Source organism: Triticum aestivum, chromosome 5A (assembly GCF_018294505.1).
Source record: "Triticum aestivum cultivar Chinese Spring chromosome 5A, IWGSC CS RefSeq v2.1, whole genome shotgun sequence".
NCBI lineage: Eukaryota > Viridiplantae > Streptophyta > Magnoliopsida > Poales > Poaceae > Triticum > Triticum aestivum.
This window is the reverse complement of record NC_057806.1, coordinates 709,753,971-709,773,070: the sequence shown is the minus strand read 5'-3', so window position 1 is coordinate 709,773,070 and position 19,100 is coordinate 709,753,971. Positions and strand designations below refer to the sequence as shown.

General features: G+C 43.6%; 2 protein-coding genes across 2 annotated transcripts in view; one reads left to right on the top strand and one right to left on the bottom strand.

Moving 5' to 3' along the window:
* Window positions 1-1,037: 1,037 nt before the first annotated feature.
* On the top strand, window positions 1,038-6,091 carry LOC100049051 (folylpolyglutamate synthase). The gene is made up of 16 exons (XM_044528419.1): window positions 1,038-1,218; window positions 1,342-1,466; window positions 1,550-1,615; window positions 1,951-2,060; window positions 2,440-2,500; window positions 2,650-2,733; window positions 3,011-3,067; window positions 3,368-3,428; window positions 3,517-3,563; window positions 3,785-3,862; window positions 3,985-4,149; window positions 4,228-4,452; window positions 4,562-4,640; window positions 4,842-5,000; window positions 5,272-5,381; window positions 5,642-6,091. Exons 1-16 carry the CDS (start codon window positions 1,176-1,178, stop codon window positions 5,699-5,701), a joined length of 1,530 nt encoding a protein of 509 aa, XP_044384354.1. The 5' UTR covers window positions 1,038-1,175; the 3' UTR covers window positions 5,702-6,091.
* Window positions 6,092-18,866: 12,775 nt separating this feature from the next.
* LOC123101872 (cytosolic sulfotransferase 8-like) overlaps window positions 18,867-19,100 on the bottom strand; it is a 2,449-nt gene continuing 2,215 nt past the window's right edge. Inside the window, exon 2 of the mRNA XM_044523129.1 lies at window positions 18,867-18,939. Coding sequence (XP_044379064.1) covers window positions 18,867-18,939 — 73 coding nt within the window. The remainder of the gene's footprint in view (window positions 18,940-19,100) is intronic.

Below are 19,100 nucleotides of genomic sequence, written 5' to 3'. Positions count from 1 at the left end.
GTTTTAGTAGGGGTTGTCAAACTATGTGGACAAGTTTGCTATTTGCTATTTCCTACTTATGAATCTATGTGTAAACTGTTTGATATTTGCTATGTGAAACCTTTATTAATATGTGAGCTCATATATTGTTGTTATATTTGTGAAACTTGCTGTGATATTGATGTTATTGAATTTGAAAATAAGCAACCAAATGAATTTGAAAAAACAAAACAGAGGACCCTACCGCCAGGCACCCTGGCGGTAGGGTTAGACATCCTACCGCCAGCCCCTATGGCGGTAGGGTGAACCTACCGCCAGGATCCTTGCATATTTCGTTACATAAAGTTTGTACAGCAAAACCCTGCCACACCTTACTGCCAGTGGCTCTGACGGTAGGTTTAGACCGCCTACCGCCAAGGCCCCTGGCGGTAAGGTACTATCCACGTCAGCACAGGCAAACAGCCGCCGTCCCCCTCCGTCACACGATACCGCCAGGGGCTCAGGCGGTATGTTGTGTAACCCTATCGTCAATGGCCCTGGCAGTAGTAAAAGGGTCAAATCCCGAAAATATTCCAAACCGGGGTCAGATCCTGATTTTATATCGCAAAAGGGTCAAAACACGAAATTTTGCCGCTGCTGGCTGGCTGTGATGTGAAAGCCGAAAGTCTTGAGAAGTTGCCATAATTTGTCCCCTCTATTAATTACTCTTCAAAAATGCCTGTTCCGTGTTTTTACTTGTGTTGTTCTTTTACCTGCGCTGTGCTGTTCAATTCTTGCCGGTTAAGCCGGTTTCAATTCTTGCCCCTCTATTTTTTAGAACCCTGCATATGGTTTCAAGTAGATATACACAAACTCATGCAGATGACCAAATAGTGCATCATCTCCGAGCGAAGGCGTCGTCTCACGTAAAATGCTCTGGAGTACGCCTCCCTAAGTCGAAAGCGGTATCAAAGGTGCGGCAGATCGTCGCGCGGAATCGGGCCCGCTCGTCAGCGAGGCAGGCAGAGTCCACGGGGTCAAAGCGAACTCTGTCTGTGTCTGTCTGTCTGACGACCAGCGAACGATGCGGGGCCCACCACGGTGTCACCACCACCTACCCACCCACCCCCACATCGGCCGCGCGCCGCCGCCTCCTCCTCTCCTCGCCGCTCGCTTCCTTCTCCTCCCCCCGCACCCGCCGCATCTTCTCTCGCGCCATGGAGTCCTCCTCCACCACCGCCGCCGCCGCGCTGCACGCAGGTGAGCAGCCCTGCCCTTCGATCGCGTAGTCGTGGGGTGCTTGCTTGCTGGGTGGGATGCGCCTGTCAACTGTACTCCACTGATGGCTGCTACGTGGGGGTGTGGTGGGGATTGGGGCTGCAGGTGGCGTGGCGGAGCGGGAGTACGAGGAGGTGCTGGGCCGCCTCTCGTCGCTCATCACGCAGAAGGTGCGCGCGGACACCGGCAACCGCGGCAACCAGTGGGACCTCATGGGCCGCTACCTCCAGGTACTCCCTCCTCCTGCTCCTCCTGAATCGCGATGTGGGTGGGGATGTCTTGTCTGATCTATAGGGCGGATTTGGTTCTTCAGATTCTGGAGCTGGAGGAGCCCATCGCGCGGATGAAGGTCATCCATGTCGCCGGCACCAAAGGAAAGGTAAATCACCTCATAAGAGCAACTCCCCAGCTCCATTTAGAGTGTCAGGTTCTGTAGTATGTGCTTTCATTTCCATTGTGATTCAGAAACTTCATAAGTAATGATCGGGGCATTCCAATTTGGTGCTGAAATTTGAGCAACTAATGTGCAACATTCAAGTTTTACCCAACCAATAGTTTACTGCTAATTATTTGGTACCGTGGTGCGGTGTGTAACCAGTTACAGACCTCTCCTGGTTGGTTGAAAATTGCTGAATGCCACATGACGCGATTAATCAAGTCCTTGGCTTCCCTGTGATGGTAGTATGTGACGACACAATGGAACGTTTCCTGTAGGGTTCGACATGCACATTCACGGAGTCAATCCTGCGATCCTGTGGCTTCCGTACCGGGCTCTTCACCTCACCGCATTTGATGGATGTCCGGGAGCGGTTCCGGCTAGATGGGTAATTTCTTCGTCAATTGTTCTTGCTCTTATTTTTTCTTAATATGGTGCTGATAAGTGATAATGACAGCTCCTTGTTATTATTCGCAATAATTTCTTACATGCGAATGTGCTGCACAGCCCTTTTACTTTTGTCTTTTTTTAATGAGAACTGTAGTGGAACACCCGACAGTGAACTTTGTTTAAATTTAGCTTGTCCTATGCTTAGGTACCATGCATGTGCTAACCTGGTGTTGATAAGTGATAACGATAGCTCCTCGTAATTATTCACAATATCTTTTTGTATGCAAATGTGCTGCACCACTCTTTACATTTAGCTTATCACTATGCCTAGGTATTATGCGTGCACTAACCTGGCCCCTAACTTGTGATGCAACCAGGGTGGATATTTCTGAAGAGAAGTTTCTGAAGTACTTCTGGTGCTGCTGGAATAAACTGAAGGTACATGTCCAAATTTGTTGTCTTTCATGTGATGGAACTCTGTGCCAGGTGCATAGGAGTGATGAAACATAGATGTCTTGTCTTTTCGTGCTGCTTTAATTATGTAACTGGTGGATAATGAGACAAATGTGCGTATCTTCACTCTCCAGGAGAAGACTGATGATGATATTCCCATGCCAGCCTATTTCAGGTTCATGGCCTTGCTCGCATTCAAGATATTTTCTGCTGAGCAGGTAGAATAGACAGAAAATACTCCATACTCTGTCCCTACTGGTTTGTTTTCAGTCATTACATAAATCTAGCCTGAATAAGATTACTCCATGCAATGTTCCCTTTTCTTCACTATTTTACTTGCATAGCATTGTGCTACAATCTATGATTTTAAGGTACAAAACCTATGTGATGATCAGCTATCACATATTCATTTTGAGATTTCTAAGTCAGGCTCCGCGTATGCATTTTTAGAAGAACATTATTGATCTACTCACACCTTTTTCTTGCCTCAAACAGGTAGATGTAGCTCTTCTCGAGGTTGGTCTTGGAGGGAAGTTCGATGCAACTAATGTGGTATGTGACTCTTCTCCAGTAATGTGCTCATTTTGTCTAGAAAACAAAAGAAGAATCTTGAACTATGCCATTTAAGTCTCTTGCCGGCCTTGTTCACCTTAATCTGCACCCTGAGTTCCAAACTATAATAGGAGTGTGGGATATATTCATTTAGGTCCATCTAAGTTCTTGATTCTTGTTAGTATTCAAGCATTCAAGTTTAGCTTCTATTTCTTCTGAACCCTTCTCAGCTCGGCAGAATTATACACTAAAAACAGTCAAATTAGAGCATGACCGTTGTCTGAATTTGGATCTCTGCAGGTTAAATCTCCTGTAGTCTGTGGAATATCCTCTCTTGGATATGATCATATGGAAATTCTTGGTTAGTCATGAAACTGACAATTGAAGTAACCCTTTTATTAGGAAAATTAGTCCCATGCTAACATGTTTGTTGTTTTGCGGATGAGCAGGAAATACGCTTGGTGAAATTGCTGGGGAGAAGGCTGGAATTTTCAAGGTTTTCTTATGACTACTTTCCCAAGAAGTTGTTCTACAACATGTTACATATATTGCCCCCTTTTTTTTGTAACTGATGGTGTTTGTAGTTCAGAAAATACAATATATTACTTTCCCAAGAAGTTGTTCTATACCATGTTAACATTGTTATTCACAGAAATTTCCTATTATGTTTGGTATCTTGGTGGCGTCTTTTGTTAACATTAACATTGTTGTTTACAGAAAGGAGTTCCAGCTTATACTGCTCCACAGCCAGAAGAGGCAATGGTTGTTCTCAAACGAAGAGCTTCAGAATTGGGCGTATGTTTTTTCTATCCGTTTTCATTTCCTTTTTGGTTGCTGCCCTGCTTGTTGTTTGTAACCACAATACTAGAAACAATGGAATACAGTTTTTGAAATACTATACTCTGTGCTTTTTGAAGATTTCACTCCAAGTCGTTGATCCTTTGAAGCCACATCAGTTGAAAGATCAACATCTTGGACTGCAAGGTGAACACCAATATGAAAATGCTGGCCTTGCAGTCGCACTCGCTAGTACATGGCTTGAGAAGCAGGGACATGTGGACAGAATGCCACTCAACCACACTGTAAGTCTTGTCAATTCATGTTGCTTCTCCGAAAAACAAAGACGGTATCATAATTAGTTCATCTATGGTGGAGTTCAGGATCCCTTACCAGATCAGTTCATTAGAGGGCTGTCAAGTGCTTCTTTGCAAGGCCGAGCGCAAATTGTTCCAGATTCACAAGTAAATTCAGAAGAGAAGGATCGGGATAGTTCTTTGGTATTCTATTTGGATGGGGCACACAGCCCTGAAAGTATGGAAATATGTGCGAGGTGGTTTTCCCATGCTACCAAGGAGCAGTCTCAGACTTGCAGCAAATCTCGGAAGGTATTTCTCACAGCCTGTCTAGTATTATCATGTTTGAGTGGACTTGCTTTTGCATGTATCATTTCAGTCTTCTCCCTCATACCGGTATCTTCTTTGGGACACATTGCAGATTCTTCTATTCAACTGCATGTCTGTGAGAGATCCTATGAGATTGCTTCCACATCTCGTTGATACTGCAACTCAAAATGGTAAGTTGAAACACTTTCTGTTGAAAATGCTCATGTGCGCTCATTTATGATTTTTTTTTGCATGATATTGTACTTCTCTTGGCAACTTCAGTTCAAACCAAACTTACTGCATTGCTTACTGCTTAGCCCTCTTTCAAGTTTGCTGTTTGTTCCAGTTTTCAGCTAACTGAACATTATGTATTGCTATCTCATTTTGTTCAGGGGTGCACTTTGATCTGGCCCTATTTGTGCCAAATCAGTCACAACACAATAAGCTTGGTTCTAAGGCATCAGCACCTGCTGGGCCTGAGCAAATTGATTTGTCATGGCAGCTATCTCTCCAAGCAGTGTGGGAGAAATTACTTAATGATGATAATAAAGGTTCGCCTGAACTTGGTTGCTTATACATTATGTTACAAGCTTTAGTCACTTGTGTTATGAAATGAGCTTCTATTCCACGGGGCCAGCAGTACATATACATGCGAGGGAAATATGCAAAGAAGCCCCTATACATTATGAGAACTACAAAGAGCACAACCCTGTTTTAACAATTTGTACCACTTCTACTACTGCGTTGTGGTTTTCTAATTGTAACAATGCATGGTCAGGCTGAAGATGATGCCCTATATTAAATTGTGAGTAAATGATGCAGGTTCAAACAGCACGGATTCTGGCGAGACTAGCCTAGTGTTTGAATCACTGCCACTAGCAATTGAGTGGCTAAGGAAAAATGCTGTAGAGGATCCATCCACTTCTTATCAGGTGAAAGCTTCTCTCAGACTAACTTTTCTAAAATTTATAGTACAAAACATCCATAACTAGCTAGCATTTTTGCATTGCTTTGTGCTTCTAGAGCACGATTAATGCCTCATAATATGTTTAATTTTCTATCCTTTCGACATGGCACCGCACATATTTATAGCTCTATCTCTTGTACGTAATCAGGAAGACATGTATCTTGCCCTTGTTATGTTTGCAAGCTAATATGTCACACATGACGCTGATGATATGCTTGTGTGTAGGTCCTTGTTACTGGCTCCCTGCATCTCATCGGCGATGTACTGAGGTTGCTCAAGAAGTGACATTTTTTGGGAACATTATACAGTTGGAAGCTGACACTGAAGTAGCTATACTGATAGTGTGACCCCAAGCCGGGGCTCTTGATTGGTTTCTAGATCTTCCCAGGGCAAGCACATGGTTTACAGAAATGCTGCAAGCAGTTTGGAAGTGCTTCGCCTGCGATGTGAATCGGGCAGCAAGGTGAAATGTGTTGTATTTCTTTTTGCGAGAGGAGGGGAGCTTGTTTGTATTTCTCGTTTAATGCTTTTCTGGCCATTGTTGCCACTGTATTCCTCATGTATCCCGGAAAGACGAGACGCCGAAAACTCAGACGGACGTCAGGGCGCAAGCAAAGCATGAATAAGCCAACAAGATGGCAGTTGTTATTATCTAAAAAAGAAGTTGTTATGGCATTGATCTCATTTTGACCATGTAATGCGTACTTTAGAGCTTCTGGTGAAGATGGATGTGATCAGTTAACGCTTGCTGTCTGACCATGGGACTGACGTCTGATGATGATACTACAGTGACAGGTGACACTTCATGCATGTAAATAGTGTGTTGCTTGCTTGCATTTATAATAATCGGTGCGTTGTCATCCTACATGCTACTTATTTTTATCATATAATTCTATATGTAACTAAAAAGATGATGTTCATTAGCCTATTTCTCTTAAGATGCAAATATACCATTTTAGCATGGCAACCAACTGCGTGAAAATGACTCATCTGAACGTACAATCATGCATGTAAATTTTCATTGTATTATGCTACTTATGTTCAGTAAATATATTACAACTACAAAATAATTAAATACAATTCGGAAAGGAGGTTGAACCCCCGGCCTTTGCATCATTGTGATGCACATAACCAATTTTAATAAAGTTTATGCAAGACAAGAGGCCGAAGACCTCAATAAGCAAAGTACTAACTTTGTTCCTACATATGAGATGTTTTGGCATTTTGATTTGAATTTAGAAACATAGTATGTACATAACAAGCGCAACTACGATAGGCCCATAACAAGCACAATTATGTTAAAGTTGTACTGCCAAAACGTATTATATTTAGGAACATAAGATGTATGTATATGACAAGCACAATTACGATAGACCCATTATAAGATACGAAGCACGATTACATTAAAGTTGAACTGCCAAAACGTCTTATATTTAGAAATATAAGGTGTACATGACAAGCAAGCACAATTACGATAGACCCATTACAAGATATGAATTTAATACCTATGACTAAGTTGACTTCTTCAACAACACCACTTCCAAGAAAGGATATACGCCGGATACGACAAAAACAAGGATTTATCCTAGTTGCCGAGACTACCAATTATGGTTAACACATCAGCAAGGGGACGGCACCTTCAACAAGGTAACGACTCAATTTTGTCGTTGATGAGCCCAACCAATGAAGGCGAGAACATGAGTTTTCACCACATAAATGAAGTGGTGCTCTAAACGCCATCTTGATAAATGATAATGGATCTTCCGAAAGTCATGCCAGCTAGTACTCCATGCTACGCCGAATGGCGCTCCCTGCCTTGGAATGGCGGATACTACCACCCCACCAATGGAGGGGAGCGGCGACGCGCCTCACCTTGTGTGACTTGTGCCGGTTCACTCACAGATAGCAATCGGCAACTGCCATAGTTGTCTACATCGTCGGAACTATGGTCTGACCACCTAGATCGGAATTGAAGTAAGCGGGATAGGGAAATCGTTCTCCACCGCTCCCCCCACCACAATCACATCATCGTCCATAACACGGCATCACTAGCTATAGTAGAAAATGTCACGCTCCATCATGGTGGCGAGATTTGCGTGCTTCCGGTCTCACTCTCGCTCATGCTCTCGGTCGCTTACCAGTCACCATTCAATGCTAATGAAAATAACTAGAACCACACATTTATTTTGTAGGTTGGCGAAGAAATGAATTACTAACATTGTTACTCCCTGGCCAAAAAAAGAAGCTTATAACTTATTAATAAAGGAACTACCCTATGCAATTTGTCCGTCACTCCAGCAACATGCAAAGCACTAAATTCATGTAGAACATTGATATTATTATTTTTGCTTACAATCCTGAATGTAGCCTCCTGACATGGAGGAGCAGAAGACTTACACTGACAACCTGGCGAAGAACAGCTAATTCCAAACAAAACAGTGAACAAAAATACAAATACGTGAGATCATAACACATGAGTAGCCAATTCAAAAAGGTAAAGAGAAGGGAGATAGGGACACAAGGCAAATGATTGGAACATACCAACGAGCTTTACTAATTAACATACCCCGTTATTTTCCTCTTGGATGCCAAATATGTTGGCATGTATTGTCATGATCCACACGATGGTTACGAGGTCACCGCCACAGCCGAGCTGCTTGGCATGGGAATCCCTGCTAGACCATTTGGATGCATTCATGAGCAAAAGCACCCATGCATCAAAGATGAGATTCAACAGTTCTTGATCGGTGACCAACTCAGAGTAAGAACACAATCTCGGCATCAACTTCTGAAATCTTCGGCGGGACTTTTCCCCCATCTTCTCAACTAGGTCGATATACCCCCCTTTGGCAAAACATCTTCATAGCACACGGGCATATTGATAACCATCCGACAGGACAATGCTACTAGTACTATTTCTGCCATCTCCATTGCCGTTCAAAACTAGCTTCTCCATTTGTTCCAGGATAAAGGCAAGCTTCTGCTTTCTTGTTTTGCAACTAGCAGGCCTGTTTTCAACACTCAACAATTCCTTCAACTCTTTGCTGGTTTCTTTGTACTTGCTTGGCAGCTTACGGACCGGTAGCATGCTGGGGTGTAAAACCACGAGGAACACCAGGTAATCAGACAGCTTGCTGATCAACTTCACATATTTTTGAGATTCTTCATCTGCAAAGGTGGCCTTTTGAAGGAAAATGTCCGTGGCCATGTGCCAGATAAGAATGACCTCTTGCAACTCATCAGAATCGAACTGCACAACTTCTTCTCCCTCTTCTTCCTCCTCCTCAACATTGCGGGGCCGTGTGTATGATAATTTCAACTTTTCCCGTATGCGTTCAAACAACAGACCCTTCAAATCTTGTGGAATCTTAAAGCCATGGATGTCATGGTATTCGTGCTGCATCATGCTCTCCTCTTGTTGGAGGAGCAACAGGCCCATCACACTACTTACACTTATTGGATAGTCCTTGTGACGAGTGCACTCATGCAACAAGTTGTACTGGCCCATGATTCCTCGCCACAACCTGTAGTTACTTGGCGGTTTCATGTTGAACAAGGTGCTCAGTGGCTCACGGTAGTAACCAGAAAACAAGGGCAGTCGGGACAAATCCATAAACACTACAATGGTACGGATCCAGTGCCATTTTCCATCACAGACAACTGCATGCTTTAGCCACTGCCATCTCGAGTCTTTGAAGACTGTATATGCCCAGGTCGACCCTAGTGCTCCCAGCAGCCATCTTACATCCAGTAGTAAGGTGAAGACCACCAACAAGTAAGTGATAACAATATCTTCTACTGATTGGAATTCACTGTTATAAGCATTTAACAGAAATAGCACGGTGCAGATGATTAGCGGGGAGACGATGCGGGTGATGTAGCCAGTCCAGGCGTGGATGACGACTGCCTTGGTGTATATGAGGTCGTACATGAGGGAGAGCTCCATCTCCACCACCTTGCACATACTCTCCCATCCACAAGATATTATCTTTCTGCCGGTTTCACGATCGAGAGGATCCATATCCAATGAGCAGTCACAAAACGCACATTTGGTGATATGAAGCATGCTGTGAGCAACAAGCAGGGCTTGATCATTATCCAGGGGCCCATATGGACACCAGTGATGGAAACTGAATCTCTTTGGCTGGTTATTCTTGATTAAGCTCTTGATGCTGCTCAAGTTGCCTCTCCCTTGTGCAACTGCCCTCTCCAGGTACTTGAAAATAGCCAATGCGAACACGAGGAAGGACGCCAGCACCAAGGTCCCGACATTGGGACGGGAGAGAGTTACATTGACGTACAGGACATTAGTGGCTCCCAAGATCACAGCATAAGCACTCAACACCTTGCCATGCGAAAACACGTTCTCCTCAATGGAAAAACCGCTGATGTTGTCCGGCCGACTGATGTGAATTAGGAGGAACGGCAACCAGAATGCAGAGAGTTGCTGCTCCCGCGACGTTTTGTCGCCAGTAAACAATAGGGCGATCACGAATTTGTCGATAATGTCCGCCAACACGGTAGCCCACCACGGTACCATGGCGAAGGCCTGATGCCGGCGTCTCTCGGCCGTCAGGACGAGGGCAAGGTGGCCGTATAAGCTGTAAAGGACCCCCCCACGGATGATCCAGTGTAGCACAGACGGCGGAAACTCTTTGATCCATCCATCCATTGCTCCTGCATGGCAATCAAGATTACATTGATATCACTTGTAGGTTAATGCGTGTTGCCTGTGTATGCTACAAACAATTTCTTTTTTGCGGGGAAGTATGCTACGTACTGACAATTAACCAATGTTCAAAAAAGCTGAAAGCGTAAGCAAAGGTGAAGGCCAAAGCTTAGAGCAAGCTGTCGCTCGCATAAGCGTTTTTTAAATTGGCTAGAATTGACAGATTTTTGTATTATATACACAGGAAAGATAAGAAACATGGCACATGGCTAATTAAATTAGCATTTAAAATAGAGTTCACACCATAGCACATATACATCAGGTTCACATAGCAAGCAAAATAACAACTAAAATGGAGTTTAGTTCAAATAGACATAACCTAATAGAGATCACGTGGCCAAAATTTTGCTCCTGAACAGAGCCTAATTATAAGATAAATAGCATATTGCTGTTATTGTGCAAGCAGACAAGCAGAACAGTAAAAAACAGCCAAATTCTGGCCAAATTTAAGAAAAAAGTCTTAATCAACCGCTTAGGACAAAAGCAAAGCGTTTTGGCATCGCTCAACACCGTCGCTTAAAAACGCTTTCTTGAACACTACAACAATTAACTGCAGAAAAACATTTAGGATGAAGTAGTCCAACATACCGGCCGATGGACGTGCAGGGGAGCGAAATCGATTAATTGGTTTGGAGGACGCCCCAGCTCAAAGACCCGGAGTGGAGATTTGAGACGGTGGATCTAGGCTGACTGTCATGGGTGTATCCGACTCGCTGGTGACTAGAGGAGCTAGTAGCACATTCTAGGTTGAACTACTTTGTCAGAGTGTTTGTTTAGTCTAGTCGTTTAGAGGTGCTACGTTTCACGCTGCTTCAAGATTCCTGTAAGTAACTAATCCCCCAATAAAGTAGTATGTATAGACTGGCTGTTTGGATCAAGGAAGTAGATTATGGATGGGCAGTTCGGATCCAGCCGCTCGTTTTGTCCTATCCAGCTAGCCGGCTAACATGGAGCTTCCCAGCCAGCCAGGCTTCCAAATATGTGCTGGATATTTGCTGGATGTGTTCATTAAGGAATCGTTTCATGAAGAGTGTCAGGAGACTACTTATACACCGGTCGAACAAATCACTTGTACGGAGTAGTTAATTGATGCAAGAGAGGGAATCATGGATGCAAAAGCAAAGCAGAGGTAGAACATGCGAGCAAGCAAGCAAGTTGGGGTAGATGTGATCGATGCTGGTCTTTTCTTTTCGTTGCACTGGGATGCTGTTAATTTGTGTTCCCTTGTCTCTGATGATAGTGGAGCCCAGCCAATTATTATGGAACATGCTCTCGAGACACTGTATCATGTCCTCCTCAGGAGACCTCCTCCCGGCCCTCGTCCTCTCCAGCATGTGTGTGGCTTTGGTAGGAGCCGCTCCTAGCCATTGGGCAGATTCATCCGCGGAAACTCTGAGCCTGTTGTCGTAGCCCGACTGTGGCACAACTCATGCCCAGCAACCGTGTCACTTAGTTTGCCATGCATGTCCTTGGACTCAGCTACATTCTTCGTGTTTAGTTGCTCGCGAGGAAAGCGTTTAGGGCCTCGACGAATGGTCTAGGCTTCTCTGGTGGTGGATTAAAAAGGCGTGTGTTGTAATATGCAACAGACTCATGTTGGGCTCTCGCTGAAAAAAATGTAGACCCGAGACTATATTAGGATGAATATATTGAATGGAAGAAGCATTGCTATTCCGTGACGTCCGGAATGGCAATTTTTTTCTAAAAAAAATCAAGGGGGTTCCCCACCAGAATTTTCATTGCATGAGATAGTTTTGGGAACAATCGCATGTTACCCTGAAAAAAGTGAAATCACGCCACACAGACCGCCATGGCCTCTAAGCTCGGGTGTTTTTACTCTATATTGGACCACAGAGTGAGGTCATCAAGAATGTTAGAGATTATAATGTTTACCAGCAGCCAAACCTGCCTGAATACCCTCAAATTTTGTGCATCCCAGATCATGCATAAGATCAACATCATCATGAAGGCGATGACCGAGGGAGGCAGAGCTGCATGCGGCGTAGAGGACCAAATTTTGGAGAGCGTAACCATAGTAGGATCGACACCGGTGGCTTACCAAATTGCCCTTGCAAACCGGTAGTGGAAGAAGAGATTGGCTCGTGTCTCGGTGCACTTGGCATGTAGGGCGCATATGTCGTTGTAAAGGACCGTTTTCATATGGAGATTCTCTTGCGTGTTGAGTCAATCATTATGGAACAGCCAGTCAAAGATTGTCACCTTGTTTGGAGCCCGATTGGTCCAAATGAGCTTTAGGTCCGAAGCAGTTGTGCTGTTGTAGATGGTCGTGTATGCGACGGACATGTCTGGAGAACATGAAATAATGATGCCCTGCAGTAAAGCACAAAGCACAGAAAGTTCATCGGCAACATCACGGTTAGCCTATCATACAGGACAGAACTGATTTCTTCATCCATGATTGAATGCACCATGACATGCTGCTTTAGGTGGTGGGAACAGATTGTTGGGAAGGCGGTGGTGAGCGTCTCAGAAGCAACCATTTATCTAACCAGAAGAATGTTGGTTTTCCGTTTGCTACCATGCTATGAGTGATTTCCCTGAAAGAATCTAGGTGTTTGTGGAAAATCTTAGCTAAGTAAGAAGCACTCTGGCCTAAAGAGACTGGGAAAGGAGAGTGATGCATCATCCATTGCTTCCAAGGTAGGTCTTTGGAATGCAAGAATGTCTCAGAAAATTTCAACGTTGAGGGTGAGGCAAATATTTTTTGCATGAATGGATTTATCCTCTAGTCGCCCTTTTGATCTGGGAGTACAAATTTTGTCCCATGCTACAAGGCATTGTGGCCCAAAGCAAATGTCCTTGTCTGGGCAGAGAAGGCAACACCGTCTTTTATCAAGCCTTTCAATGAGAATTTTGGGAAACATGAAAGATTCCATGAAATAAGTAGGGAGAGAGTCAAGGACAACATAGAACAATATCAGTCGTCCGCCTTTGGTGAGAAGTAAGACTTGCCAGCCAGATAGGAATCAATCGAAGTGTCAATGATCGGTTGGAACGCCGAGATTGGTAGCTTGATTGGTGAGAGCGGTAGGCCTAGGTAAGTTTGGGTGGAAGCAAGAGTTCTGGCAAGATCGGCATTGAGGGTACAAAACATTGTTTCGTGGAAATTGAGTTGCAACCCAGTCTCACTAGCACAAAATTGTCAGGATTTTTTCATTGTTTTAGCTAGAGAGGGGCAACGTTTTTAGCTAGGGAGGGCATTGCACGGAGCAGAATAAGTGTGTCGGCAGCATATATTGAAGAACGGGACAAGGTAAGTTGTCGCTTAATGGGCTGAGAACTTGTTGTTCATTTGATGCCTGTCAATCAAACGTTTGAGGAGATCAACAACAATGATGAGAAAGTATGGAGAGAGGGGGTCACCTTGGCGAAGCCCTTGTTTGCAGTCAATCCACGATAGCAGTGGTGGAGCTACGCAAGCAAAGTTGGACAACCGGTACAAAGGAAGACCAACTATTTCACCCGCATGACTCAGTCAACTCGCAATCGTACATTGTATTGCTATTTACTGGGCGGGTCATGGCCCATTTTCCTAACACATAGCTCCGCCAGCGTAGGACAACCATTTATATGGACAACATTTTTGCTTGTGGTGAGCAGATTTTTCAACCCAGCTACACCGTCTTGTAAGGAAACCGCGGTGGCTAGTATGTGTAGCAGGGATTCCCAGCAAACGGAATCAAAGGCTATTCAAAAGTCCAGTTGATGATGAGGGTTGGGACTTTGGCTTTGCAGCAGCAGTTTAGGAGATGAGCACGTAAAGGATGTTTTTTGAGATAGATTTTCCCACAAGAAAGCAGCCAGTTGGACGATGGGCGAGAATCTACAATAGAATCCCGGCCCAAAATCATCCAGGGCAGGACTTTGTGGGAGTGTTCATCGCAAGAAACGCGTCTGTAATTTCCTGATTGTTGAAGGTGGCATCAAGATTTCAAAGCTAGCGTGGACTGTGCGCAAATACTATTTCTCGGCCCGGGTCCTAATAGGTCTCGAATAAACCGCAGCACTACTGACGGCCCAATACTGTAGCTGCACACGAGGATTTTTTCTGTGGATTTTTAATCATGGGTTTTCACTTTTTTGCAGCTATTTTCTTCAGGTTTTCTTTTGCGTTTACTTTTCCTCTTTTTTTTTTTCTGGTTTTCACCGGTTTTCTTTCCTTCTTCTTTTTTCAGAAATGTCTAATTTTTCATACACATTGTATATTTTTCGTATACATCTGGAACAATTTGTCAATTTGTTTATACATGTTTTAATATTTTCACATACATCATTAACATTTTTAATACATCATTAACATTTTTTTCAAATACATCATTAACATTTTTTTGCAACTATATTATTTGATGTCAACTTTTTCATACTTATTGTACACACACACACACACACACACACACACACACACACACATATATATATATCACTTACAATATTTTCTTCAAAACAGGATAAACATTTTTTTCAAACGTGTTTTGATTTTTTAAATATGTATAAATTTTTTCCAATACATATTGAAACATTTTTTAACTTTCTATAAAAAAAATTAAATGTCACAATTTTTTTTGTGAAATACGTGAATATTTTAAAATGTGATGTAATTTTTTTGGAATTAAACTTTCTTGATTTACACGAACATTTCTTTACATTGTTTAAAAATATCACTTACAATATTTTTTTGAAACACATGAACATTTTTTAAATGTCACATTCGTTTTTTTGAATGGTACAAATAATTTCTAAATGTTGAGCCAATATTTTTTACACTGCATGAAAATTTTTTAATGTGCAATGAACACTTAAAAATAACTATTTTTTCATGATAAATGTATTTACTATTTTCAAAATGCAAGCAAAAGTGAAAAAGAAAAATACGCATGCATGATGTCAGCATTATGAAACTACATGGCTACTGGGCTGGCCCACGACCGGCTCCCTGTAGGCGATCTCGGCTTCCATCTTGCTAATGATCAAAAAGCGAAAGAACTTGTGGCATCTTAACTTTTCTGTACCGATGTGAAGCAGATGCATGAAAGAATTTGTGGCATCTTCTGTTACCGTCAACATTGTTGTTTTTAGAAAGGAATTCCAGTTTATACTGCTCCACAGCCAGAAGAGGCAATGGTTGCTCTCATACAAAGAGCTTCAGAATTGGGCGTATGTTTTTTCTTATCTAATTTTGATCTCGTTTTTAGTTTACCCCCTGCTTGTTTGTTCGATTTATAACAACGATAACAACGATACTAGATACAACGGAACAGAGTTTTTGAAATATAAGATACCGTGTACTTTTTGAAGATTTCACTCCAAGTCGCTGTTCCTTTGAAGCCACATCAGTGAAAAGATCAATATCTTGGACTGCATGATGAACACCAATATGTAAATGCTGGCCCTGCAGTTGCACTGACTAGTACTCCTGCATGTCTTGAGATTGAGAAGCAGGGACACGTGGACAGAATGGCACAATTCATGTTGCTTCTCTCAAAATTCACGTTGCACTGCTACTCGTGGTGGTTGGCAACATCATCACCACACTGGAGCCGACGGGTGCACTGGCACCGACAGCTAATGCTGCCATGGCAACGGTTTTGGCACATTCGAGGGCCAATCCGGCTTCCATCGCAGTAAGTTCATGTCACGGCACGAGCTCCATTGGAAGAGAATTCCTTATTTGACCTTTTCTTAAAATTTGGTTTCCTTTTTGGTCCAATAAACTTTTTCTTTCCTTATTTGACACTTAAACTTCATTTTGCGTCTTATATGACACTTTCATCCATTTTCCATCCAAAGATGTTACCTAGCATGTGCAAAGACAATTTTGCCCCTAATGATAGTATGTCACAAAAATGATAGAGAAGGGGTGCTTCGGTGGAGAGTAAATAGCATAAACCTACTATACTTCGGGTTAGGGTTCCAAAAAACTATCAAATTTATTTTTTCGCTGATAACTACCAAATCTGGGGACCCTAGCCCGAATTCGGTAAATAAATAAATTCGGTAGTTTTTTGAAACCCTAGCCCGAATTGTAGTAGTTTTATGCTATTTACTCTTCGGTGGATGGCGGCATTTCATCATATTATTATTATTAGTTATATGAATACTTTTAGTTAGAATTAACCACGATAAGAAGACCTCGTCCACCAAATAGATCAATTAGGACTCGCATAACTAGCTTTTACTGCTATATATATGCGTGTAATCTACTCAGATTAATACAAAGACATTCAATCGCACCTATCGCCACTAAATCTCGGCGTCTCGTGTTGTTCTATCTCGCCCGAGTTAGTACCGGCGAGTTGATCGCTAGCTTATAGCCTATTTAAGTTAGCTACCCATGCGTGAGGTTCCGGCTGAAATCCGCCTGCCTGCTTCATGTTGTATTACGTGCGTGTACAGCACGAGAGAATCAATCCAGCTGCCTGTCTACTTGTTTGTTGCTTGTTGTGTACTAGCATGTTTACGCTTTTTTTTTTTGAGATGGAAGCATGTTTACGCTTGATTGGCCGGAAAGCAATCGGCTGCACGCCAAAAAATACACATCGTTTGCAGCCTCGAGGTCAGGCTTGTGCCAACACTTATTTATTTATTTATTCAAACAGGACAAAATATATCACATTACCGTTGTCTTTGTATGTAAATAATATGTTCACATACTACACTGGGGATAAAACGGTCTTTTCAGGTTAGATTTAACACTGTTACTAGACAAAACCGACAAAAGTGTCACATAGGGAACAAAATGAAATTTGCGGGCCAAAAGGGGAAGAAAATAAAAAGTTGGGCCAAATAGGGAACCAAACTTTAAGAAAGGGCCAAATAAGAAATTCTCTCCCTCATTGGTGGCAAAACCTCTGACATTACAGAGTTTCTAGTGAGTCTGGCAACCAAAACGGCTACCATGGCAGCACTTCCAGCTGAGGCCATAATAAGCGATACAAAGGAGTGTGTGTGTTCCTGAGCCAAAAATGTGTCGACCCCCGTGGTGTCCTTGGACGACCGCTTGTTCCTCGATACAGAGGCCGGCAACCACATGAAGGGGTCGCGATTCATGTTCACCTTCCTCACTGAATTCGTGAAAGGTACAATAAAATTGTGAGATGGCTTTGTAATTGATGAGATCCAGGGTCTTGGATCCATGTTGTTAGAGTGGAAGAACGGCGCCCAAAGGGTGCTGTCTGAGGTGTACTTCGTACCTCGGCTTCAGAGCAACATTAGGCAGCTAGATGAAATTGGCCTGAAGATGGTGGTCGAGGACGACGTCATGAGCCTATTCGATTGGCAAAGATTCGTGCTGGCATGCGTGAGGCGGATTCAAATCCGTCTCTACTAGGTGTCCCTCAACCCGATGACGCTGATCTGTCTACTTGCAAAACAACGAAGAAGCGGTTTGAGCTCACGTACGGTAATCTCCAATGACTCCAAGAGGTAACAAGTATTTACTTCTCATTGTTGACGGTCATAGTCAATACTTGTGGTTGGAAGTTCTCGTAACAAAGCACGAAGCCCTGGAATTCTTCAAGAAAATGAGGGCACTCGGAGAGAATGAAGTGAACATGAAAATGATGGTGTGCCAATCAGACTGCAGTGGTGAGTTCAATTCACTGGAGTTTGCGGAGTTCTGCAACGAGGACGGGGATAGGCGGATAGCAGCCACTGAGCCACACCAGAACACCGCACTCACCACAACAGAATGATGTGGTGGAGCGGTGGAATCAGAACGTCATGGAAATGGCATGAAGATTGCTGAAAAGCATGAGTGCTCCGGTCATGTTGTGGGATGAGCGGTAAAGACGGCGGTGCACATCCTGAACTACTTGCCTACATGCAGCTGGAGCGGCATCACTTAGAGCGAAGCATGACATAGGTGGAAACCGAACATGAGCTACCCGTGCACACTCGGGTGCGTGGCTCATGCTTAGAATGTCGGCCCAGGGGTGAAAAGGCTGACAGGACCATGCTGTTGGTCTCTGTCGGGTATGAGGACCGTCGTTGGCACCGAGACGCCGGTGACATCACAAGAGAAGGCGGTGAAACCTTCATGGTACTCCGTCAATACGGCAACCATGGCAGAGCCTTCGAGTGGGGTGGTAGAGAAATCAGCTGCCATGGCACGGAATCCTGGCATGGTAGGGTTTTAAGCTAATGGGGCGGAGAATTAATATGGTAGGGATCACATCATAGAAGTACGATTGACGTCCGTAATACTAGAAGAAGAAAGTCTACTCTTCGTCCTCGGGCTTTCATGACTTCGCTTCTTTATCTAAAAAAAATAAATCTCTTTTTGGGTCGAAAATTTATGATGGTTCACACACCCGAACCGGCCCCAACATAATCGAGCCGAACCCGGTCCCCATCCGAACAAACTATGTGGAGGCTGTGAAAATGCATCATGTTATACCAATATATCAGTAACAATTATGGCTGGAGACATAGTTGTAGCATATCGGTTCAGTTCAATGGTGAAAGCACACACACATATTTCAGCTCAGTTGAGTTGAGTTCTGGAAGCCAAAGAAAGGTAAGCACACATGGACGGACAGTACGTGGACAATATGCATTCCATGCGCGCACACACACCAGTCCAGCGCATCTCCTCCGAGACAGGGAGAGAGATAGCATCACCGGACTCAAAAACAAGGACACAAAGATGCATTATTGAAACAAAAGAAAACCATCATGTCGACGAGCCTGGTCGGCCAAGAACTAGTTGGTGCCGGGGACGATATGGGTTCGCTTCAACTCATCATTTTTATTTGGGCAAAGTTGAGGGTTGGCCAAAAAAAAATCAGTGTGCTCCTTTTTTCACCTTCGTCTGCGAGAGAGGGAGGGAGGGAGAGAGAGAGAGAGAGAGAGAGAGAGAGCTGTGATTTGGGGTATGTCCAAGTATCATGAGTTTGGTTGTCTTGGGCATCGTTCCCCTTGCCAGAGGCGTGCCCG

What these genes read in the sequence shown, in the direction of transcription:
- LOC100049051 (XM_044528419.1), top strand. Translation starts at nt 1,176, where the DNA reads ATGGAGTCCTCCTCCACCACCGCCGCCGCCGCGCTGCACGCAG. An exon ending in GAGCGGTTCCGGCTAGATGG is followed by an intron (nt 2,061 to 2,439) that starts GTAATTTCTTCG and finishes TGATGCAACCAG; the next exon opens with GGTGGATATTTCTGAAGAGA. An exon ending in TGATCATATGGAAATTCTTG is followed by an intron (nt 3,429 to 3,516) that starts GTTAGTCATGAA and finishes GCGGATGAGCAG; the next exon opens with GAAATACGCTTGGTGAAATT.